We start from the raw sequence: 25,116 nt of genomic DNA on the forward strand, positions 1-25,116 counted from the left end.
AAGTAGTGGGTTAAATTAGATGCCTGATTTTTGTCTCGCCCTATTTCAAGCTCCAGTATGAATCTACCCCCATACTTGCCCGAATTAGGTTAAAATCCAGGTTATACTGTCTGACGAAAGAGGACTCCTTCAAGATTTGGAGAATTGTGTTCTGTTATGCTCGCTATACCATAAAGAAAATTGAAGGTGCAAAGAAAAATGATCTGGAGAAGTGTAATGAGTAAAAAATAATGAAGAATCGTATAGCCTTGAAAGAATTCTAGTGGACAACCTCATTATGAAGTCTAAAAATTGTATGCTTACCACATTTCTAAATATTATTTTGACTTAAGTCAGGAAGTCATGAGACACATACAAACTGGTGAAACATAGTTTCAAAACAGTAATTAGTATCTTCACTGAAAAAATGATAAATGTTTCGAACAGTCTTCAACGTGGGATATTAGAGGAAGAAACATTAGGGAAAGAAGCTGAATACTCTAATGGAGAGCTTAGGTAACAAGAGACTAAGGTACCTTGAGTTAAACTGTCTTTTTCTTGTTCTGATGTTTCTTAATTCCCCTTGTCAGCCAAGTGAACATATCATGGGTACATCAGTAAAATCTTTTTGCTGCCTTATTTTAGAATTGAGAATTACTGCAGATTTTGTGCTATCTATCAGCAACATAAACATTGACTAAACTGGATAGAAATTAGATTTTTGGTGGTGTTATGGCGCAGAATAAAATTCAGCTGTGGAACTGATCCTTGCTTATGCTGACAGGGTGGTGGTAAGCAGTGCTCTTTATTCGTGGAAGGAGGAAGAGAAACTAAACCTCTGACCACAAGGAAGGAAATGGAGAAGTCAAAAGCCACATTGAGCCATATCTCCAAGTACTTGAGTGACATTTCACACTGAATCGTTTTTCTTTTGTGGAGGGAGAATAGAGCCAACGTTTCGAGTGAGGATGACCCTTTGTCAGAGCCTGATGAAGAGTCATCCTCACTCGAAACATTGGCTCTATTCTCTCTCCACAGATGCTGTCAGAACTGCTGAGATTTTCCAGCATTTTCTGTTTTTGTTTCAGATTCTAGCATCCACAATATTTTGGGTTTTTTTTCGCGTTTCTGGAGAACTGTCATAATTCTGTTAGCTAACATCTTGAGGCTGCCCCGGTTGTAGTCAGAGATTGCTGTGAGGAATTGATGGCTAGAACCCAAATCACCCAAACATTGCATTATGTCTGATCAAATCTCGCACTGATCAAAGTGAGAGATAACTGGGTGGAATGGTGAGTTAGACACTAGCATTTCACCTTTAGGATCTGGATTCAAATCCCACCCACACTGATGGAATAAAAATACCAACTCTCTGCATGCAGACTGCTAGAGTCCTGTATGAAATGAGTTTGAGCAGTCCTTATCTAGCCCATGATGGGCATGGACCTACAACACAAAACTTTCCCAGATTCAGCATTTGTTAACAATGTCACTTAGCAAGACCAAGGTTGCTGTGTGTAATAACTGGAGGCAACTCAATGTGGTTCCAACAATAAAAGGGTTTATTTCATTATGATAACTATTTACATTATAGCGTATGGCAGAAACAATGCACAGGTCTGCTCTCTTCTCTCTGGCTCCAACTGAACTCCTCCCAGTAACCAGGACACACTCCCTCACTCCTGATTGACCCGGCGTCCCACGCTTAGGGTCCATAGAATTCGGCCCAATCAATTGGCTTGTGCAGGATTGACCCGTAAAGGGATCACATTGGAAATAATGCCAGAAAATTGTTCTGAGGATTGCTGTGATAAATTGGAAGACACTCTGCTCTGCATCTGATTGTCCTATACCTGACATGGGGGTCCTAATGCTGCTTGAAATGGAAAGTATCCCAATGGTCAGGAGAACATACACATATTGATGAGTTTCAAATAAAAGGATAAGAACAAAAGGGACAAATTGGTGAACAATTAAAAGGATATTCGTTTGGGTGAATAGCATATGTCTAAGTACTGCATTGTTTCTTCATGTTTGTCATTTTCTTGATTTGATGCTTAATTCTATTTACGGTGCTTGAAATGCTACAATGTCTTCAGAGCGATAGGGGTGGCACGGTGGCACAGTGGTTAGCACTGCTGCCTCACAGGGACCTGGGTTCGATTCCTGGCTTGGGTCACGGTCTGTGTGGAGTTTGTACATTCTCCCCGTGTCTGTATGGGTTTTCTCCGGGTGCTCCGGTTTCCTCCCATGTGCGGGTTAGGTTGACTGGCCATGCTAAATTGACCCTAGTGTCAGGTGGTTAGTAGGGTAAATATGTAGGGTTATGGAGATTGTGGTCGGTGCAGACTCAATGGGCCAAATGGCCTCCTGCAGTGTCGGGATTCTATGATTCACTTGTCAGGGAAAATACAGAAATTCTTTTTGAAAGACTTATACAATCCATTGGGACAAAGAGTCAATTTAATAAATAATGACAGGAATCTGAGAATGTTATTAGGATGGATTTCATAGTGACACTGCTGCTGACACTGAATAAATCTACACATGAACCTACTGCAATCCCAATGGTGAGAATTTCAGTTGCCTTGAATTGCATCCCAGTGCCGCCTGCAGCGAAGTCTTCAGTTTAAAGCACACGTTAAAGAACAATTTGCAATACTTGGGTCAGTAATACATGCTAATGTTCAATACTTAATTGTTTAATCTTTCTACATTAGTATCGATGCATCTGTTTGCAATTATAACAGATGTTTATAGACAACAGTGAGGATCATAGTTTTTGTTATCTTTTAACAAATAGCAATTTGCAAGTGGTTTGTAGCCAGTGTTGCTTGAAATACTTTATTGTTTTATTGTTGGAAGTAGAAGTTGGAAGTCTTGCACAGTGGCACACGTGTAGAACAAAGGCCTGCGCCTTACCCTCCAGCCGGCCGTGCAATCGTGTGCACTCAGGTTAGCGAGAACATTGATTGCAGCATTATTGAATATCTGAAGTGTTATAAAACTGTTACTTTCTATTTTGTTACATTTTCCTTTCAAGTAATGTGCCTCTTGTCATATAATCTTGTAGGAAGGAATTTCTAGTGCTAGTATGAAGTTTTGAAAATGTTTAGGAGCCACAAGATTTTACAAAATCAAGTACCTTCTGTAGCATTTAGATCAGAAAGGTAAACCACCTTTGAGATTGTAGTGAATGTATGAATGAGCCAACCTTAACCACATTTTTGAGGGAGGAGAAATAGAGATGTTTTAACTTGTAGGAGAATTCAACAGATATTACAAAAAGATATAACTTTCTGTTATATCTAAATGGGGATGGGAGGATGAAATATAGGCATGGATCACGAGTGCTTCTGTGCTGTGAGTGAAGACTGAAGCGTTGTACAGCATCTTCAGCCATAAATGCCAAGTTGGTCATCCTGTTTGATGACCTCCTGAAGTCACCACCATCATAGATATTGGCATCCTGCCAATTTGACTTACTCCATGTAACAATAAAAAGTGGGTGAATGCATGGAGTACAACAAAATTTATGGAACCTAACAACCTCTCAGATATAGTCCTGGACACGTACAGGAGAAATTGCTACTCCCAAACTGTTTCAGCACAATTATAACTGACATTTATCTGACATAATGGAAGATTACCCAACAACAAAAAAAAGACAAGTCTAACCCAGCTAAGCACAACAGTGGCGTGTCATGGATGACATTATTTGTCTTTATTACTTTGAGGTTTCCATTAGGTTTGAAATATTTGTATGCTTTTTGTTAATTTAAAGTCACAAATATTTTGTTTAATTCGGAGGCTGAGTTGGCTGCATGCTTTGAACATTGGCCAGATGCTGCACAGACTTTGTGTGGTGCAGGATTTCTGGGTTGGGCTTGAAAGGAAAATTTTATTGCAATTGGGACATTGCCATTGCATTGAGCCAGCCCTCCACGCCTTGGATGCCTAGCTGAAGGTTCGCTGGATCAAAGCATCTCTAATATCTCCACCCCCTGAATGTTCCTATCATGCACCTCAAATTCCTCACCCTGTGCATTTCCAGGATCATCTTCCAATCCATCACTGGGGTTGAACTCCCAGGCCTGTGATCCTGACTCTGGTGGATATTGCAATGAAGCCCTGGATCGGTCAAAGCATTGGAAGCACATCTTGAGCATCCCAGTGGCGTTCTCCACCACTACTCTTGTGGATGCATGGCTGATGTATCTCTCCTTTGTCTCAGTTATTGGGTGACAGAGTGGCAGATTTCCATTTGTGAACCATATGGGTTTTTACAGGTTTCATGGTCATTGTTCGACTTTTAATTCCAGCTTTTTATTGAATTCAATTTTCATCAGCTGCTGGTGGAACTCAAACCTGGGTCCCCAGATCATCCTGAATTGCTAGTCCAGTGACAGCACCACTAGGCCACAGCCTTCCCATATGAATGCATCCCATTCTGCTTTCAATTTTAACTGCAAAGCTTATTTTTAATCTTACAGATTCTTGAGGGTTCATTCAATTCTCCTGGAACAAAACCAATTCTACTAAGTTTCCCAGTTATCTTTCGAAGCGAGGGGTTTCTTGGAGATTCTCCCACTAGCACTTAGTTCGGCAAATCTTCTAGGTTTACTTTAGCACCTCACAAATTTGCATTTCCCCAGCTTGAGCATGGGCTCGTTTGCATCCTTGTGTAGTGAATCCCAAATCAGAAACACCCGTTTTCTAATGGTCCTCTGCTCCTTCTGGCTGATAGCAGGTTCCCCTTTTACCTTCTCTAATCTGCTCCGAAAACAGACTGACTCCCAGAAGGCCATTCCAGCAGAAATACGGTAAACAAAAGAGCCTTCCCATCTCTGTGGCAATAGGGTGCATATGGCCTGATCCCAGGTAGAAATGCAAATTAAAGTTGTACGGATATTTTAAAACCTTTCCTTCATCTTTTCTGATCTGGGGAAATTACATGATAAATTTAAACCCTCACAGACAATCCCATCCGCTGAAGAAATAGTTAGCAAGGCTGCTATAGTCCGAGCTATGAATGCCTCCCCACAACATCGCATCAATGTAGTAGCGCTTCCCCCTTGATCTGCAACTCCAGGCCTATCATTTGGTAAGCTATCCAGACCAAGCCTTCTTTCATCTATTCACACATTTAAAATCGCAGTCTCCTGAGCCAGAATAATATCTTATAAACCAAAAGACATATTAATCTTGAAATTGTGCATTTCTAACAGGGGAGAGTGCAGGTTTCACATTTTAAAGCACAGTTTTCTTCTCGAGTTGAACCTATTACTACCTAAGATTTATATAAGTATGCATTCATTCATAGCCTGTATAGAATGGAAGAATGTATGCTTGAACCACTTCTTCTATCATAGCTGTGTGGTTGACTTGTGTGTGATACAGTTGAAGCTTGGATCAACACCCATTTGATTTGATCCCAAACCAGGCACTCAAAGCTCCAGTGTTTGTGTTTTCTGAAAATAATCAAAAACATTTTATTCAGTTTTGCTATTAAGGTAAAAAAGTCATAAGTAATAGGAAATGCCACAAAGTGGAAATATTTTTTGATGGTAATCAGATTTTAACATGTGAATTCCAATCTGCTTGAAAATGTTAATTTTCAGCCTTGCACTCGTCTTCTGCGTTTCTTGAATAAACCAGTGAATTGGAAAATGACCATATGTAATTCAGCTAAAGTTGTCATAGGTGGTATTTGCATGTAGATAGACAAAATCAATTATTCATCTTTCAGCTTGATATTGCAAAAATGCAAAATTGAAAACATGATTAAATTTCCTCTCTCTAATGGAATGAAAATGAGACTAAATTGTTTACATAATAATTTAATATTTTTTGATATTCCCTAGAAAGCTTTAGTGGAAACACATCCAGCCTCATTAAATTAAAGCTTTGTAGATGAAAATTTCTCGTTTGAAATGATTATCTGGGAGGATTGCTGTGGCTTTTTGAATCTTGAGTTTTGTTGGATTTGCGCAGTAGGCAATCCTTACTCCTGAAGTTTGGGATAACAATGTGTCATTAAACTGTCAATTTCATAGCGATCTATGAATTATGGGACATTATTCCCAGTAGATCTCTGAACCCCTTAGTCTCTCCAGCCAATTCTTTTGTTCCTCAAGAGGACAGCAGCACTTCATCCATGCATTTATCCTAATCTTTAAATTGCTTTTTTTAAGCCTCTGTGCAGTGCCATGAGATTCTTTTACTGTTAAAGATGCTATATAAATGCAAGTTATTGTTAGCTTGAATCTTGAGGTCTTTTCACCCAAAGTTTTCCTGGTTTTAAACTGCTGTAGTTTTTGCTGACCTTTGAGAAATTTACTTAATAAATTCCTTGCATATTCCCATGCCTTCTTTCCTATTATCTCACTCCCTTTATTTTCTGGGGCCAGTCTTGTTGCTCCCCTTATGCCCTTTACAATACATTCACTTTGTGGCATAACTGAATATAATTAAAAATATTAAAAATGCTCGGATATCGCTGTATCATAGTTCACCATCTGGTAGCTCAGTCCGAAAGACGTGCTGGTCAGGTGCATTGGCCATGCTAAATTCTCCCTCAGTGCACCCGAATAGGCGCCGGACTGTGCCGACTCGGGGATTTTCGCGTCAACTTCATTGCAGTGTTAATGTAAGCTTACTTGTGACACTAATAAATAAACTTCAAAAGAAAGAAATAATTTGTTTTACATTACATGGTGTTTTTGCTAGGGTAGTGTGGGAAAACTTTATATTCAACAACGACCTGCACATCTGTACCATTCCACAGCTTCAGCTTTCAAGTGTTTTCATGAACTTTGCACAAATGAATTATATTCATGTTAGTTTAGTCACCACAAACAAATATATATTTCATAGAAATCATAGAAACCCTACAGTACAGAAAGAGGCCATTCGGCCCATCGAGTCTGCACCGACCACAACCCCACCCAGGCCCTACCCCCACATCCCTACATATTTTACCCGCTAATCCCTCTAATCTACGCATCCCAGGACACTAAGGGGCAATTTTAACCTGGCCAATCAACCTAACCCGCACATCTTTGGACTGTGGGAGGAAACCGGAGCACCCGGAGGAAACCCACGCAGACACGAGGAGAATGTGAAAACTCCACACAGACAGTGACCCAAGCTGGGAATCGAACCCAGGTCCCTGGAGCTGTGAAGCAGCAGTGCTAACCACTGTGCTACCGTGCCGCCCCGTATATTTGTAAGTATATTTTACCTGTCCTCTTTGTAACTTTTAACAAAGTGCTGCTTAACTAGGAAGTAAGGAAGGTTGGAATGCACAGGGGCGATGGGTCCATCCTCGTCCACTCCTCACCCTCCCTTGCCAATGTCTTCCATTCCATCCTGCCCCCACTCTCCCTCCGCTCCTCTCCCTTGCCTCCTTTCTCCCTCCACCCCCCCCTCTTCCCCTACCCTTCTTCCTACTCTCCACCTTTCTCTCCTCTCCTACTCTTTTTGCCTCCTCCTCTCCTTGTCTTTTGTCTTTCTCCCCGTTTCACCGTTAATCTCTTCTTTCACCTTTATCATTCTCTTCCCCTCTTTGCGTTGAGAGGCTTAGTGACCTTCCTTATGCAGCAGCATACCTGAATCTGAGATGTTATGCTTTCAGCAGCAACTTGCATGGTGCATAAAAGTTCATAGCTGTGCTCAGCTTCACAGCCGTTGGCAATACAGTCCCCCTTCTGTTCTGTGGCTGGAGTTGAGACTAACACAGATTTCTGTGATTACCTCCTTTATCAAGTGCAGACATCTCGAGTATTGGTCATTGCTGAATTTCATTGATCTCCAAAGCTTTGACTTAATGAGGCTGGTTGTCCTAGTTTGTATTCATTCATTGGCATGTGGGTATCAATGGAAATACCAATACTTAATGCCCATTCCTAATCACCTTTGGGAAGATTGTGGTGAGTCACCTTTATGAACTGTTGTAGTTCATGTGGTGGAGGTTACTTCCACAGTGCAGTTGGGGAGGGAGTTTCAGGGTTTTAACCATGCGGTGATGAAGGACTAGTGATATATTTCAAATCATGATGGATTGTGACTTGGAGTGAAACTTGGTAATGACAGTATTCTGACGTGACTGCTCCACATGTAGTTTTATGCATTAGAGGTTGCAGTTTTGCGAGCTGCTCTCAAATCCCTCCAAGTTGCTGGATCTTGGTACACATTACGGCCATGGTCATAGAATCATTTATGGCACAGGAGGAGGCCAAATGGCTCATCAGATCCATTCCTGTTCTCCTTGGAGCAAACCAGTCCGCCACATTTGCCCACTCTATCTGTTTGGTACTGCAAGTTTTTTTCTTCCATGTGCCTATCCAGTTTCCTTTTGAAATCATTGGGTATCTCTGCTTCCTCCACCTTCATAGGCAGAAGGTTCCCAGCCATTACTACTTCCTGCATAAAAAGTTATTTCTCACATGTTCCCTGCACCTTTTGCCCAAAACCTTAGATCTGTGTCCCTTAGTGTTTGCACCAGCAGCTAAGAGGAACATTTTTCCTTGTCTGCACAAATAGCTGTGGACATGGCTACAGGGTAACCAAAGTTGGGAACTGAATATCCAAGGGTATTCGATAGTTAAGCGGAAAGGAAAAGGAGGTGGGTTGGCCTTGTTGGTAAAGGATGAAATCAGTGCAGTAATGAGAAAAGGATATTGGCAAAGAAAATAAAAATGTAGAATCAGTCTGGGTGGAGCTAAGAAGCATCAAGGGGTGGAAACAGTCGGAGTTGTCTATAGGCCTCCCAACAATAGTGGTATGGTAGCCAATGGTGTTGAACAGGATGCATACAACAAGAGTGCTACAGTTTAGGGAACTAATTTGTTTGTTCTGCTGTTAAAGAAACAGTAGTGTGTTTTTGAGTGTTTCAAAGAGATACGAGTTGGATGAGAAGCATCAAGTGAATGCAACAGAAGAAAACTATTTGCAACTGTGCCAACCCAATGCAAGAAGCCTTTGTGCCATGGGTGACTTCAATCTGTATACAGATTGGGCAAACCAAATTAGCATTGATGCTGTGGCGGATGAAGTCCTGGAGTGTGTATGAGATGTTTATTAGACAGTACATCGAGGAACCAACTAGGGAACAGTTATCCTAGACTGGGTACTACGCATTGAGAAGGGATTAATTAATAATCTTCTTTGCAGGGCCCTTTTGAGAAGAGTGGCCATAACATTAGGATGGAAAGTGCTGCTTTCAAGCAGCACCTGCTCAGCAATAACTTGCTGAGTGATGTCCAGTTTGGGTTTCATCAGGGTCACTCAGCTCTTGATCTCATTACAGCCTTGGTTCAAACATGGACGAAAGAGCTGAATTCCAGAGGTGAAGTGAGAGTAACAGCCCAGAGTGATAGCCCTTGACATCAAGGCCGCATTTGACCAAGTGTGGCATCAAGGAGCCCTAGCAAAACTGGAATCAATGGTTATCAGGGGGCAAACACTCCGCTGGTTGGCGTACAAAGGAAGATGGTTGTGGAGGGTCAGTCATCCCAGCTCCAGGACATCTCTGCAGGAGTCCCTCGGGGTAGTGTCCTAGGCCTAACAATCTTCAGCTACTTCATCAATAATCTTCCCTCCGTCATAAAGTCAGAAATGGGGATGTTCGCCGATGATTGCACAGTGTTCAGCACCATTCATGACTCTTCAGACGCTGAATCAGTGCATGTTCAGATGCAACAAGATCTGGACAATATCCAGGCCTGGGCTGGCAAGTGGCAAGTAACATTCATGCCACACATGCCAGGAGATGACCATCGCCAACAAGAGACACTCTAATCACTGCCCCTTGACATTCAGTGCTGTTACTATCACTGAATCCCCCACTCAACATCCTTGGGATTACCATTGACCAGAAACTCAACTGGACTCACCACATAAACACAGTGGTTACAAAAGCAGGTCAGAGGCAGGGAATACTGCAGCGAGTAACTCACCTCCTGACTCAGAGTCCTACAGTGCAGAAGGAGACTATTCGGCTCATCGAGTCTGCACTGACCACAATCCCAGCCAGGCCATATCCCCATGCATTTACCCTTGCTGGGCCCCCTGACACTAGAGGGCAATTTAGCATGGCCAATTCACCTGACCCGCACATCTTTGGACTGTGGAAGGAAGCTGGAGCATCCGGAGGAAACCCACACAGACAGTGACCCAAGTTGGGAATCGAACCCAGGCTAACCACTATGCCAACCACAGAACATGGACTGCAGCAATTCAAGAAGGCAGCTCACCACCATCTTCCCGAGAGCAACTAGGGATGGGCAATAAATGCTGATGTGGAGTTGCCGGCGTTGGACTGGGGTAAACACAGTAAGAAGTCTCACAACAGCAGGTTAAAGTCCAACAGGTTTATTTGATAGCAAAAGCCACTAGCTTTCGGAGCACTGCTCCTTCGTCAGGTAAGTAGGAGTTCTGTTCACAAACAGGGCATGTAAATACACAAACTCAATTTACAAAATAATGGTTGGAATGAGAGTCTTTACAGGTAATCGAGTCTTAAAGGTACAGACAATGTGAGTGGAGAGAGCGTTAAGCACAGGTTAAAGAGATGTGTATTGTGTATATCCATATGTGTATATGTGATTTGTAACCCCCAAAACTTGCCTGGGCTTGCAAAATCTCACTAACTGTCCTGTCTGGAGACAATATGCTTTTGATAAAGTCCCACATATGAGGTTAGTGTGCAAAATTAAAGCGCATGGGATTGGGGGTAATATATTGGCATGAATTGAGACAGGAAACAGGGTTGTAATAAATGGGTCATTTTCAGAGTGGCAGGTGGTGACTAGTGGGGTACTGCAGGGATCAATGTTTAGGATGAGGGAACCGAATGTAATATTTCTAAATTTGCTGACAACACAAAACTAGATGGGAATGTGAGTCCCCATATGATCCACAGGAATGTGGTTGATTCTTAAATGGCCAATGAAGCCACCCAATTGGTAGTTAGGGATGGGCAATAAATGTTGGCCCAGCCACCGACGCCCACATCCCGTGAATGATTTTTTTAAAAAGTGAACTATATTACACAAGACAAAAAGATTGGAGTACTCCAAACACAGGAAGATGATTCAAATTCCCACTATTCCTTTACTCCAGCAGACACACAAACCAGTGGCACAAAGGCTTCTTGCATCAGATTGGCACAGTTGCAAACGGTTTTCTTCTGTTGCATTCACTTGATGCTTCTCATTCAACTCATATCTCTTTGAAATACCCAAAAACCACACACTACTGTTTCTTCAACTGCAGAGCAAACAAATTAGTTCCCTAAACTCTGTCTTCCAGTAGCACCTCCACTAAACTAATTGCTTTACAGAATCCAAACTGATCATTCAGTTAACTAATGTCACTTCTCAGAGTTTAAAATCTCTGGCACATGTACTGAACTCCCCCTCTCTCAACTCCTGTCTTTTTCTGTGTCAGTGTCACTGGATCACTATCACTTGGCAACAGTAAAACTTTTCTACTTTTTTTTCTGAATCATTGAATTTTCAACCTCTTTTAACCAATTTCTTTAACTTCAGGTGTTGTAATTCCTTATTAAAGATCTATATCTGCAAACAAATTGATCTGAAACCGTTTAGTCACAAGTCTATCCACACTCTCAATCAAGGTTCAAAAGCAAAACCTATATGGAACTGAAACTAATTTTACTTAATGCACAAATAGATATATATTAATTCAACTTAAAATTATACATGATACTTTAGCAATTTGTTCTGGTCTGTTTAAAGTTTAAAAGTTTATTTATTAGTGTCACAAGTAGGCTTGCAGTAACATTGCAATGAAGTTACTATGAAAATCCCCTAGTCGCCACACTCCACGCCTGTTTGGGTATACTGAGGGAGAATTTAGCATGGCCAATCCACCCAACCAGCATGTGTGGAAGGAAACCAGACCACCCTGAGGTAACCCATGCAGACACGGGAAGAATGGGCAGGCTTTGCATAGACAGTGACCCAAGTTGAGAATTGAACTCTGTTCCATGGTGCTGTGAGGCAGCAGTGCTAACCACTATGCCACCCCATCTCTGATGGCCTGTTCTGTTCATTCTCCCAGTCATGCTCAATTCCACCGCCTACTCGTATACCCACATCTGGAAACAAGTCTCCAGAAGGTTTGTAGTCAGAAAAGTCATATTTCACCCGCCACACCACTCCTTGTGTACCTGACGAGAAGGATGTGGAAGCTTTGGAGAGAGTGCAAAGGAGGTTCACCAGGGTGTTGCCTGGTCTCGAGAGTGTTGGCTATGAGAAGAGGTTGAATAAACTAGGATTTTTTTCACTGGAAAGACGAGGCTGTGGGAGACCTGATTGAGGTCTACATAACTGAGAGGCATAGACAGGGTGGATGGTCAGAGGCTTTTTCTAATGTAGAAGTGTCAATTACAAGGAGGCACAGGTTCAAAGTGAGAGGGGGATAGTTTTAAAGGAGCTGTTTGGGGGATGTTTTGGGTGCCTGGAACATGTTGCCAGAGGAGGTGGTGGAAGCAGGCACATTAGCCACATTTAAGAGGCATCTGGATGGGTACATGAATAGGGAAGGAATAGAGCGATATGGTCTGAGTATGGGCAATTGTTTTTTTTGTAGTTTAGTTAGGGCATCATGATCGGCATAGGCTTGGGGGGGGGGGCCAAAGGGCCTGTTCCTGTGCTGTACTTTTCTTTGTTCATAGAATCATGTCTTTGTTTATTTTATTTTAGTCACAAATAGGCTTACATTAACACTGCAATGAAGTTACTGTGAAAATTCCCTAGTCGCCACACTCCGGAGCCCGTTTGGGTACACTGAGGGAGAATCTAGCATGGCCAATGCACCTAACCAGCACATCTTTCAGACTGTGGGAGGAAACCGGAGCAGCCGGAGGAAACCCACGCAGACACGGGGAGAACGTGCAGACTCCACACGCTGTGACCCAAACCGGGAATTGAACCCAGGTTCCTAGCACTGTGAGGTAGCACTATGCCACCGTGCCTGTCTGTGGGTGAGGTGGGGATGGGGGATACTCATTGGGAAACTAACTACGTAGGTTGCTGCTGCTGCTGCTAACTCTGGGCACTCATTTTGTTTGGCAGCTTCAAAGCTAGCTCCACTAGGGGTCCACTTTGTTGGTCTTCCACATAAATCCTGCACCATGTCTTTCTATTTCTCTCTGCCACCATAGAGGGTCCACCTACAAACGTTTTTACTGTGCCTTCTTTGGGTCTTCCCCCCTTTTGTTTTGGCACAAATGGCCCCTTGGGATCATTTGCCACTATTTGGCAGTCATGGGACTTCATAGAAGAACTTCATAGAAACCCTACAGTACAGAAAGAGGCCATTCGGCCCATCGAGTCTGCACCGACCACAATCCCACCCAGGCCCTACCCCCATATCCCTACATATTTTACCCGCTAATCTCTCTAATCTACACATCCCAGGACACTAAGGGGCAATTTTTTTAGCATGGCCAATCAACATAACCCGCACATCTTTGGACTGTGGGAGGAAACCGGAGCACCCGGAGGAAACCCACGCAGACACGAGGAGAATGTGAAAACTCCACACAAACAGTGACCCAAGCCGGGAATCGAACCCAGGTCCCTGGAGCTGTGAAGCAGCAGTGCTAACCACTGTGCTACCGTGCCGCCCCTCTCCACATAATTCAGGTTGTCTGCTGAGAAGGTGAGCAGTTTGGTTCGTTTTACTTTCATGTTGAAGCACCAGGGTCCACCGTGCTATGCTAACTGTGCCGGGTTAATTTGTCTGTCCAGTAGCAGTTGTATTGGGGTGTGTTCTGTTAATACAGTGAGGGGGTTGAGTCCAACGATGTAGGCAAAATGCTGCACTGCCCAGAAAACTGCCAGGAGGTGTCTCTTGCTCACCAAGAAACCCTGTTCCACTGGGGATAGGAGCTGTGAGGTGTAGGCCACTGATCCGAGTCTCCTATGGCATTCTTGGAGAAGTACGGCCACAAGTGCTGCGTCCGTGGTGGCAACTTCTAATGCATAGGAGAGTTGTGGATCTGGCGCCGGTAATGATGGAGCCTTCGCCAGGGCTTGTTTTAATTCGGAGACAGCTCGTGCGTGCTGCTCTGTCCAATTCCATGGAGCATTCATTTTTAGGAGTTCAGATACTGGGGAGGCTTTGGTGGCAAAACCGTCAATGTGGTTCCTACAATATCCCACCAATCCTAGAAAGAATTGTAGTGAGCTCACATCTTCAGGCAGGGGTAATTGGGTTATTGTCTATATTCACTTCCTTTCAATCTTGTGTTTGCCGTGGGTCATTACAGTCCCTAAGTATGTAACTCGGGGCTTCATGATCTGGGCTTTTTTGTGATCGACTTTTAATCCAAGTGTTTTAAGGAGGATCAGTAATTCATCTCACAATTTTAAATGTTCCCCCTGAGTGTCTGTCTGTAGGAGGAGGCCGTCTACATATTGAATCAGGCATTTCGGTCATGAAAAGCCTTCTAGCCCTTTGGCTAACCTTCGGTGCAAAATGGACGAGTTGTGAAATCCATGGGGCAGGCAGGTCCATGTGTACTGTTGCCCTTGAAATGTAAAAGCAAATTTGTATTGGCACTGCTGGTTTAAAGGCATGGACCAATATTTGTTACTGATATCTATATAACAGTGCAATATTTTGTCTGTGGGTCTTGCTTTATTTTAGTCGCAGGGCTGGTTGCTACTGTTGGTGCTGTTAGTGGGGTTGTTTTATTTAGTTCCCCATAGTCAATTGTTAGTCTTCAAGAGCCGTCCAGTTTTCTAACAGGCCAAACCGGTGAATTGTTTGTTGAAGCTACCGGACATAAGACTCCCTGTTATAGGAGGCTGGTGATCACTTTCTCAATCTCGCTCTTGGCTTGTATTGGAAAGCTGTACTGTTTCTAAGGTTTTGGATCAGGGCTGTCTATGAATACCTCCCCTGTCATGCGGCCACAGTCATGTTTGTGCCCTGCAAATGTGAGTCTGTGCTTCGCAATACTCTCCTGTGCTCCCAAGACCTCAGTCATATCTGCAGGGTTTATCCATAATTCCCCAACTATACATATACTGTCTGCATATCTCCCTGTAGCTGCCTCAATTGGTGCTTCATCTGTTTGGGGCATCAGCCAAACACAACGGTTTGTCGGGTCAAATGACAAATTACATTGATGCTTGAAATCAGCCGAGGATATGCTCTGCTTCTGGAGACAGGTTCACTAGTATGGCTGGGTGATAACATACTATGTGCCGTTTCCTAAATTCTTATGGTCTTCAGTCCCTCCTGTAAATGTCCAGTGAACCCACTTAATAGGATGGTTCTCCTGTTGTGTCATGATGCACCGATTTCTGTGGCTCTATTCAGAGTAGTGCGGGAGGCCCCTGTGTTCCACAGGAATTCGATGGGGTGGCCTCCCCACCTCGCCTTTCACTCGGGGCCTTCCTACACTATCCCACCTTGCATTGCATATCCAGATTGGTGTTGTCTGGCACTGTCATGCCCTTTGTTCTGTGTTCAGCTGAAGGTACAGGGAGAAGATGCTCTAGGTTTCCTCCACTGTGGCTTGTCGCACCGGCCCTTCTAGTGGCATGGTCCAATATCCCTGCTCTGGTCCCTGTTCGTGTGGGTGTTGGCAGGGTGCCCTGCTTTCTCAGGCATAGTGGCCAGCTAGGCCACAATTGTAGCACCGCCCGCGCTATTGCCTGGAGTCCCCCTGGGGCAGATCTCCTCTTCTCCCTGCACGAGGAGCAAATGGGGGTGGGTGACCTCTACCTTTTCCTCTGTCTTCCCTCCCGTTCCTCCATACAGGACCAGGGTTTGGACCTTACTAGGAACATTGGTCCACCCTTATTTGCCTTAGGCTTATCTATTTCCTGACCTCTTTCTCCCAAGCTTGAGCCATTCTCCTTAACACCCATGCTTCTGTGTGGGTATTATCTGTGGGATTACATTTTTTGCATGCCTTTCTACTCTCTTCAATGGTGTGTGTTACTAAAATCCTGGTCCAGTTTGAGAGATTTTCTCCCTGTAACCTCGCTCTCTTCAGATCCCCAAAGACTCCAGTGAAGTAAGTCCACAAGCTACTAGCGAATGCTGTTGGGTGTTCCCCTTTGTTTTGCATGCATTTGTTTAAATCTTCCATAGCATCTCCTCTATTGTAGGTGACTGCTGATAAAATTACTGCTTTCATGTGCTGCAACTCCGCTTCCCCTATGTTCTGGGAGTCAGGTAAGGCAAAATGGATTGCAGGGCTCAGGCACATTAACATAACTTTTACTTCTTTGTTCTTTGAGATATTAACCAACTATAAAAGTGCCCTAAACATGTAGAATTACAGCAACAATCAGAAGAAATAGTTGAGGATCCCATTAATATATGCTGGTGGGGTGGTCCTACTTGCTCTTTAACATTGTGCTCAGCTTTGCAATATTCAGCGGTCAGAGATTGGAACATGGGAGGTACAAAATGGCAGCACTGGTGGCAAATCAGCATTGCCACTGGCTGTTGTCACAATCTGCCTGCTCTGCATGCATCCCGCAGATGTTAGGTGTATACTGACACCTTTACCAGTGTGGCATCCAAAATACTTTACACGTGCGCACTTCTAATACACTGGGGACGTTTTGAATCCTTGAGGTGAATCATAATGTTTGGAAAATAGGTGCGACTGAACCCATTTTGGCCCTGCATAGCTCTTAAGACCGGGTCAAAGCGAATTAGAATCAGTTAAAACTGGACTCATTTACACTCTGTTTGTACATCACACACACCAAGTTAAGGTATGAAGTATAATAGAGTTGTTTACCATTGACTTTATTACGTATACAATTAAAAAGTTGATTGACAAAGGAATGTTTGATTTCTGTTACATTCTAGGGAAAAAATTATGTTAATAGATCTAGAAAAAGTCTGCACAAACATTACATTTACAATCCCTGCTTGCTACTGATTTCAGAATACTTTTATGTTATTGCTGTTCAGGGCAATATTTTTTTTTTCCAAACTGAAAATCTACAGACTTGAATGTTAACAAGCCTGGGTTGTTTGGGTTATTTTATACAATGTCAAGAAGTTATTTATTCTTGGTGTATACACTTGGCTACAAAAGCAGGCCAGAGCTGGGAAATCTAGAGTGAGTAACTCACCTCCTAATACCCCAGAACCTGTCCACAAGGTCAGGAATGTGATGGTAAACTCCCCACTTCCCTGGATAGTGCAACTTCAGCAACACTCGAACATCCACCATAAACTACTGCTTTGAAGACCTCCAATGAAATGCTAACTTTTATTATTAAATTACCAAGTATAAAACTGATAGAATGAGCAAGAATTTGTCAGTTAAATCATCAATTAAATGCAGCTCATTTAAATAAAAGTGTTCAAATATAAGGGGTTACAAGAAGGTATTTTAATGATAACAGATTCCTCAAGTTGTTTTTCACCAGCAGACAATATTTTATATTATTGAAATTGCTGAAGGAAAAGGAGTGTGATGTAACCCATTTTTTTTCCATTTTGTTTGCAGGTCACTCCGTGAGACTATTAGGTCAGAAGAAGGACAAGGGTAAACGGTTGGGGGGAGCTCGACTAGATTTGCCAAAGATTAGGAAAAACCCACTGATAGAAATAATTTCCATCAACACTGGGTAAGCTTCTTTAAAATATACTTAGATAATATTGAGTAGTCTTTAAGAGTGCAATTTTGTTTTTCAGTGCTTGTAATGTGAAATACTTCACTAATTGTAACATGGGGTTTATACCATTTGTGAGTTTTCTTTTGTATACTTTTGTTGGACTAAGGCATTCTATCCAATTTTCAGCCATGCACAAATATGTTTCAAGGTGATTGAAACTCTCTCTTCTAAAACTACAGAAAAACTGTGGAATTAAACCAGCAATACACCTCCAGACTGAAAGCATTTATTGTAGACCTGCAACAATTTCTGTAAAAATCACCACCTTTTTTAAAAATTAGTCTCCTGTAAGGCAAAACTTTGCTGCCACATGTTTGTGTAATAATGTTAAAGGAGACTGCATGGACTCTGAATATCTTGCAAGTCAGAGTCTCAGAATTATAGGCAAGTAAATCAACTTCTGATTCTCCAAAGCCAGTCCATCATCTATAAGGCGTAAGTTAGGAGTGTGGTGTAATACTCTGCACTTGCCTGGATGAATGTGGCTCCAACAACACTCATGAAGTTCAACGTCATTCAGGACAAAGCAGCTTGCTTCAGCACCTATCCACCTTCTTAAATTCACTCCTTTGCTATCGACGCACAGTGATAGCATTATGTACTATATACAAGATGTACTGCAGCAACTTGGCAAGTCTCCAAATCCATGGCTTCTAACACAAAGAAAAACAAGATGGGCAGAAGACACATGGGAACACTACTATCTGAAAGTTCCTCTCCAAGTCGCACTCCATCCTGACTTGGAACTCTATCACCATTCCTTCACTGTTGTGGGATCTAAGTCTTGAAACTCCCTTCTGAACAGCTTTGCACCAGTTGGACTCCAGTGGTTCAGGAAAGGGCAATTAGGGATGGGCAACAAATGCTGGCCTTGCCAGCGACACCAACATGTCACGAAAGAATCAAGAAGAACAAAATCTTCAAAGGGACGAAGGCTGTATCCTGAGCATGCCAAATGAGATGAAGGATGAAATCTGTGATGTGTCATCATAATAGTCACCATAAAGGAGTCAGAGAAGGTCGGTGAGGTCCCCCTAGTTTGGAAATGAGCTTATATTGTACTCATTTTGAAGAAAGGTAATGAAACAAACATATCTTAAATCAATTCTGGAAAAATAATGGAATTGATCATTAGAAACAACATTGATGAGTGGATATTTGATAGTAACTTACTAATGGCACTAGTTATAGTTTCAAAAAATATTAATCTTCAATGTTTGATTTTTCAGAGGTAAATAGCTAAATGCGCAATGAAAAATACTACATAATATACCTCAACTTTCAGTCTACATGCTATCAAGAAATGGCTGAATATGCTGGATGCACTAAAGGCCATAAGTTCTAGCAATATCTTGTTTGTAAGTACAACTACAAAATGGCATCTACCTGACAAAATAGAAAATTGTACAGGAATGCAGGACAAATATAATCGGGTCAATTACTAACTCATTAGCCTGTTCTCAATCATCAGCAAAGTGGTGGAAGATGGTGATAACAGATCTATTAAGCGGTACTTATAATTTGCTCAGATTTGCTCAGCAATGTTTGTTTTAAGTTCTGCCAGGACCACCAGCAAATTGCAAGTCAATGGAACTAGGTGAAACTGTGCTGGCTGAAGCCACACATCATAGCATAAATGGTTATCTCAGCCCCAGGACATCACTGCAAGTGCAGCTCAGGCTAGTTAGTGTTCGGAGCTTCATTAATTACCTGTCCTTCAACACAAGGTCAGAAGGTGGGATGTTTGCTGATGTTGCACTGTTTTCGACTCTATTTACAACTCCTCAGATAATGAAGCAGTTTAAGCTGTTAGAACAAGGTGAGAAGAGGTTGACTGCCTGCCCTCTTTTCTCACTCTATGTTTGATTGTAACAGTGTTTGTAAATTTAAAAAGATGTACTTTATAAGTGTTAAACTGTTTCGCTGCTGTGATCATAAAAGAACCAAATCTGACAGGTTTTCTTGTGCTTAATAAATAACCTATTGTACTTATTCCGATCTGGGTAAGATAATAGAATATGGACAAACTTTCACAATCATGCATGTGCACACGGCACCTGCCCACACAAACACACCTCTCTCTCTTTCGCCCTCCCCCTCCCTCCCCCTCCCTCCCCCTCCCTCCCCCTCCCTCCCCCTCCCTCCCCCTCCCTCCCTCCCCCTCCCTCCCCCTCCCTCCCCCTCCCTCCCCCTCCCTCCCCCTCCCTCCCCCTCCCTCCCCCTCCCTCCCCCTCCCTCCCCCTCCCTCCCCCTCCCTCCCCCTCCCTCCCCCTCCCTCCCACTCCCTCCCACTCCCTCCCACTCCCTCCCCCTCCCACTCCCACTCCCTCTCCCTCTCCCTCTCCCTCTCCCTCTCCCTCTCCCTCCCCCTCCCCCTCCCCCTCCCCCTCCCCCTCCCCCTCCCCCTCCCCCTCCCTCTCCCCCTCCCCCTCCCTCCCACTCCCACTCCCACTCCCACTCCCTCCCACTCCCTCTCCCTCTCCCTCCCCCTCCCTCCCACTCCCACTCCCTCCCACTCGCCTTTCTCTCCCTCTCTCACTCACACATCTCTCTCTCACTCCACACACTCCACCTCCACACACTCCACGCACATCTTCATGAAGTGCCAGGAAACCCGATGAACCATTTAGTTGTCAGGGCTGGTAGATAGCATGCGTCATTTATACTAAATAAGTCCCAGGCAAGGCATCAGTTCCATCAAGGCAAGATTCTAACCACGTCCTCTTGTCATTCAACTGCATTACTAATATTGACCTCCTCAACGTCACCATCTTGGGAGGGGCTGTTGAGTCACTATTGACCAGAAACTTAACGAAACAAGGCATTAACTTGCTATTTCTGTGGCAAGTGACTCACCACCTGGATCCCCAAACACTGCTCTCCACTTCGAGACACAAGTCAAAAAAGTGATAGAGTTTTATTCACTTGCCTTGACAGACTGAGCTCTAATAACACTCGAGAAACTTGCACCATCCCAGAGCAAGGCAGCCCTGCCTGATTGGTACCAATCCACCAACTTTTATATTAATTCCCTCCACCATTGGCACATCTTGGCTGCAATGCATGTCATCTACATGATGCATTGCTGCAACTTACCAAGGTTTTTATATGTACTTTGATTTTTACCAAAACAACATTGCAATCAGTTCTCCACAGTCTGAGTTGGTGAATCTCAGTTATTAAAATTTCCTGATATAACTTAATCATTCACAGAATTGTCGGAAACATGTTTTATAGAGGGAATAGTCAATAAATGATCGGTAAAGTCAACACAATTTGCAATTCGTTAAGACTGCACAGTAATGTTATTCTTTGTCAAGCCAACATGTTTTAATGCAGCAGCTGACACTGTGCAGGAAATCTTCCCCTCTTGTTGCGTCACAACTAAACTCAGCCTGATAATAATATGGCTGCGGACCATCAACAACATGCCAAGTTTTTTTTCCCTTTTTGGAATGCAGATAATGGTGACGAGGCATTTATTGCCCATTCCTAGTTGCTCTTAAGGAGCCTGTAATGTGCCACTGCATTAAACTGTTGACTTTGTGGCGAAGGCGCTTCTACAATACACTCTGATCGGCAGTTTTGGCATTTTAACTCGACAACGATGAAGGAGTGATAATGTCAATTCAAGATTCTGTGTGACTTGAATGGGAACTTGGGAGCTCGAGCAGCAGCTGGAGTCACTGTGGCACATCTGCAAGGCTGACAGCTATGTGGATAGCATGTTCAGGGAAGTGGTCACACTGCAGTTTAGGAGCCTGGAGGCAGAGAGGAAATGGATGACTGCCAAGCAATCCAGGAAAACTAGACAGGTAGCGCAGGATTCCTGTAGGGTCCCACTCACCAGTCGGTTTTGGATACTGGTGTGGGTGTTCGTTGCCAAGGGGATGAGAACCTGAGGGCAAATTCAGAGCAGGGAATGGGAGATGGGGAGTTGGTGAGTGACTCTGAAAGACAGAAGTAATATAGGTTAAAAAGCGTACAGCACAACAACTTGGCAGTGTTAAAAGGTAGATTTGTAAATACAAGGCCCATTGTGAATAAAGCCAATGAGTGAGGGCACAGACACACAGATGGCGGCATGATATCATCGCTACAATGGAAACTTGGCTTAACGAGGGGCAAAAATGGCAGCTCAACGTCCCAGGATATCGTGTTTTCAGGCAGGGCAGGGAGGGTAACATAATTGGTTGAAGAATCAATTACTGCTGTACTAAATGAAGCATCAAATGAGACTGAAATTAAGCATAGGCAGTAAATGCTAGTCTTTTCAGCAATGCTCACATTCTACAAATGGATAGAGTAAAACAGTACTAATTTTACCCACCCCTGGTACCTCGTTTTCTTATTGCACCTCATTTCCTGCTGTGAATTTGGGTTGGAAATTGCAGCTGTGGGGCTGTTATTGACGGGTGCTAAGTGTCACAGAGATGACCATAGAATTCCTGCAGTGCAGAAGGAGGCCATTTGGTGCATTGAGTCCGCACTGACTTTCCAAAAGAGCATCTCACCCAGGCCCTCTCCTCTGCCCTATCCCTGTAATCCCGCCCATCTTTATAGAATCCTACAGTGCAGAAAGAGGCCATTCGGCCCATCGAGTCTGCACCAACCACAATCCCACCCAGGCCCTATCCACATATCCCTACATATTTTACCCACTAACCCCTCTAACCTATGCATCCTGCGACACTAAGGGGCAATTTAGAATGGCCAATCAACCTAGCCCGCGCATCTTTGGACTGTGGGAGGAAACCGGAGCACCCGGAGGAAACCCACGCAGACACGGGGAGAATGTGCAAACTCCACACAGCTAGCGACCCGAGCCGGGATTCGAACCCAGGTCCCTGGAGCTGTGAAGCAGCAGTGCTAACCATTGTGCTACCGTGCCGCCCCCAAATGGATCTACAATGGATAATCACCTAACCTGCACATTTTGGACACTAAGGGGCAATTTATGATCAGTTCATCTAACCTGCACATTTTAGGACTGTGGGAGGAGACTGGAGCACATGAAGGAAAACCATGCAGACATGGAGAGAACATGTGAACTCCACACAAACAGTCAGTCACCCAAGGCCGGAATTAAACCCGAGTCCCTAGCGCTGTGAGGCAGCAGTGCTAACCACTGTGCCATCATGCCGTCCGATCACGTGGCCATAAAGTATCAAACAGAATTTTAAAGTTTTGAAGTTCATTTATTTATTTGTGTCACAAGTAGGCTTACATTAACACTGCAATGAAGTTCCCCTAATCGCCGCACTCCGGCACCTGTTCAGGTACACTGAGGGAGAATTTAGCATGGCCAATGCACCTAACCAGCATGTCTTTCGGACTGTGGGAGGAAACTAGACCCACTGGAGGAAACCCGCGCAGACTCCGCACAGAAAGTGACCCAAGCCGGGAATCGATCCCAGGAGCTTGGCGCTGTGAGGCAGCAGTGCTAACCACTGTGCCACCGTGCTGCCCGAACTTGGCCCTAAAAAGGGGATAGTTTATTTGGGTTAAAGGTTCTGGGAGTCTGGAAATTATTTATCAGTAGTTTAAAGTTTTATGTCCTGCTTATGTTCTAATTTCTAACTTGGGGCAGATTGGGCATTACTGTTCAAAGGAATTCACTTGACCAAGATCATGCTTTGGGAATGTGCATTTTTATTTGACTCAAATTTCACACATATTGCCCTGTTGAGAGTCCAGCGTTGTTGCTCTATAGATATGTCCAATTTATATTAATTATATGGATAAACTTGAAATTATTTGGATATTGCAGATCGTAAATGTGAAGTGACTATTTTAATTTGTTCATTGCAATCATTGAATATCCTATATTGCAATAGAAGCTACACTTTAAGAAGTCACATTTCAAGAAGTACTTCACTAACTGTGTAGCAGTCTGGAATGTTCTGAGCTTGTGGAAGACACTCTAAATGCAAGTTTTCTTGTCATTGGCTATCATAAGGAGTTTCCTGCTGCAGTTTAAAGCTATAACTACTCCAGTGAATAGTCTGGAATGCACTGCCTGAAAGTGTGATTGAGGCAGGTTCAGTTAAAGCATTCAAGAGGGCATTAGATTATTTGATTCGGAACAATGTGCAAGGATGTGGGGGAAAAGGCAGGAGAATGGCACTAAGTCATAATGCTAATTTGGAGAACTGGTGCAGGCATGATGAGCCAAATGGCTTCCTGTGTGATAACAATTCTGTGATCTTGGTTGAACTCAGAAATAAATGAGGAGCAACCTAGTGCTAGGACTGTACTATACACCCCCAAATAGTGCAGGAGAGTTAGAAGAACAAACAAATAGACAGATTTCTGTGTGCAAAAACAATAGGGCAGTAATCATTGAGGACACCAACTACCCTAATATCAATTGGGATATGAACAGTGTAAAGGATGCAAAAGTAGGTCTCTGGAATTGACTGCCTAAGTTGGTGACAGCCTGACTAAGGCAGTCAATTCCAGACACCACCTACCCTCTGGGTGAAATAGATTTTTTTCATGTCCTCTCTAACTCTTCTACCAATCACCTTAAATCTATGCCCCCTGGTAATTGACCCCTCAGTTAGGGGAAACAAGTATTTTCTGTCCATCCTATCCCAGCCTCTCTCAATTTTATACAGCTCAGTAAGATCACCTCTCTGTTCTAAGGAAAGCAACCGTATCCTATCCAATCTCTCCTTACAGCTATAAATTGCCTAAGTTGGTGGTTGAGGCTGAAACGCTCGGCTCGTTTTGAAGGTACGTGGATCAGCATCTGAAGTGCTGTAACCTGCAAGGCGACAGACCAACTGCTGGAAAGTGGGATTACAATGCGCAGCTAGTTTCTTCTTTCTCTTTTTTTGGTTGGTGCAGGCACAATCAGCTCAATAGCCTCTTTCTGCACCCTAAATTTTCTATGGTTCCAATGTGGCAATGCATCTGCTATCCTTGTCTTTCTGAGTGATAGATGTTGTGGAGGTGCTGCTGAAGAAGCCTTTGTGAACTGCTGCAATGCATTCTGTGTCCAATTCACAAAGACAAGAAGTGATGCATTTACCTACCCAAACCTCCCCACACTCCTCCTTTAAGGTGCTTCTTAAAACCTATCTCTTTGACCAAACCTTTTAAGCCACTTGTAACATTTCCTTCTCGGTCTCTGTCAATTTTTATCTGATTACAAGATCATCGTTAAGTAGAGCAGTGCTATCCATTAGCGAAAAATGAATCATCCAAGACTTCTAAATCTCTGCTCTCCACTGTTTTTGTGTAGTTTTTTTACTTTATATTTATAGGACATAAATATTTGTTCGATACAAATAACAAAAAATTGAGATAAGAAATTATTTGATCCTGCTACGTGGTTGCTTGAAAATACTTATGTTACAATATTATAAGTCACCACCTCATTTCCAGAAGGCTGTCAACTCCATGCATGTGCAGTACTTGTGTTTCTCCACCAAATTTACTG

The 25,116-nt window shown here is 43.3% G+C and overlaps 1 protein-coding gene across 2 annotated transcripts in view; it reads left to right on the forward strand.

The window, feature by feature from the left end:
* Positions 1-25,116, forward strand: part of cdkal1 (CDK5 regulatory subunit associated protein 1-like 1) — a 630,648-nt gene that overhangs the window by 142,436 nt on the left and 463,096 nt on the right. For both annotated transcript variants that reach the window (XM_078241916.1, XM_078241914.1), the window contains one exon: positions 17,501-17,621. In XM_078241916.1, coding sequence (XP_078098042.1) covers positions 17,501-17,621 — 121 coding nt within the window. The remainder of the gene's footprint in view (positions 1-17,500; positions 17,622-25,116) is intronic.

Source organism: Mustelus asterias, chromosome 2, assembly GCF_964213995.1.
Source record: "Mustelus asterias chromosome 2, sMusAst1.hap1.1, whole genome shotgun sequence".
NCBI lineage: Eukaryota > Metazoa > Chordata > Chondrichthyes > Carcharhiniformes > Triakidae > Mustelus > Mustelus asterias.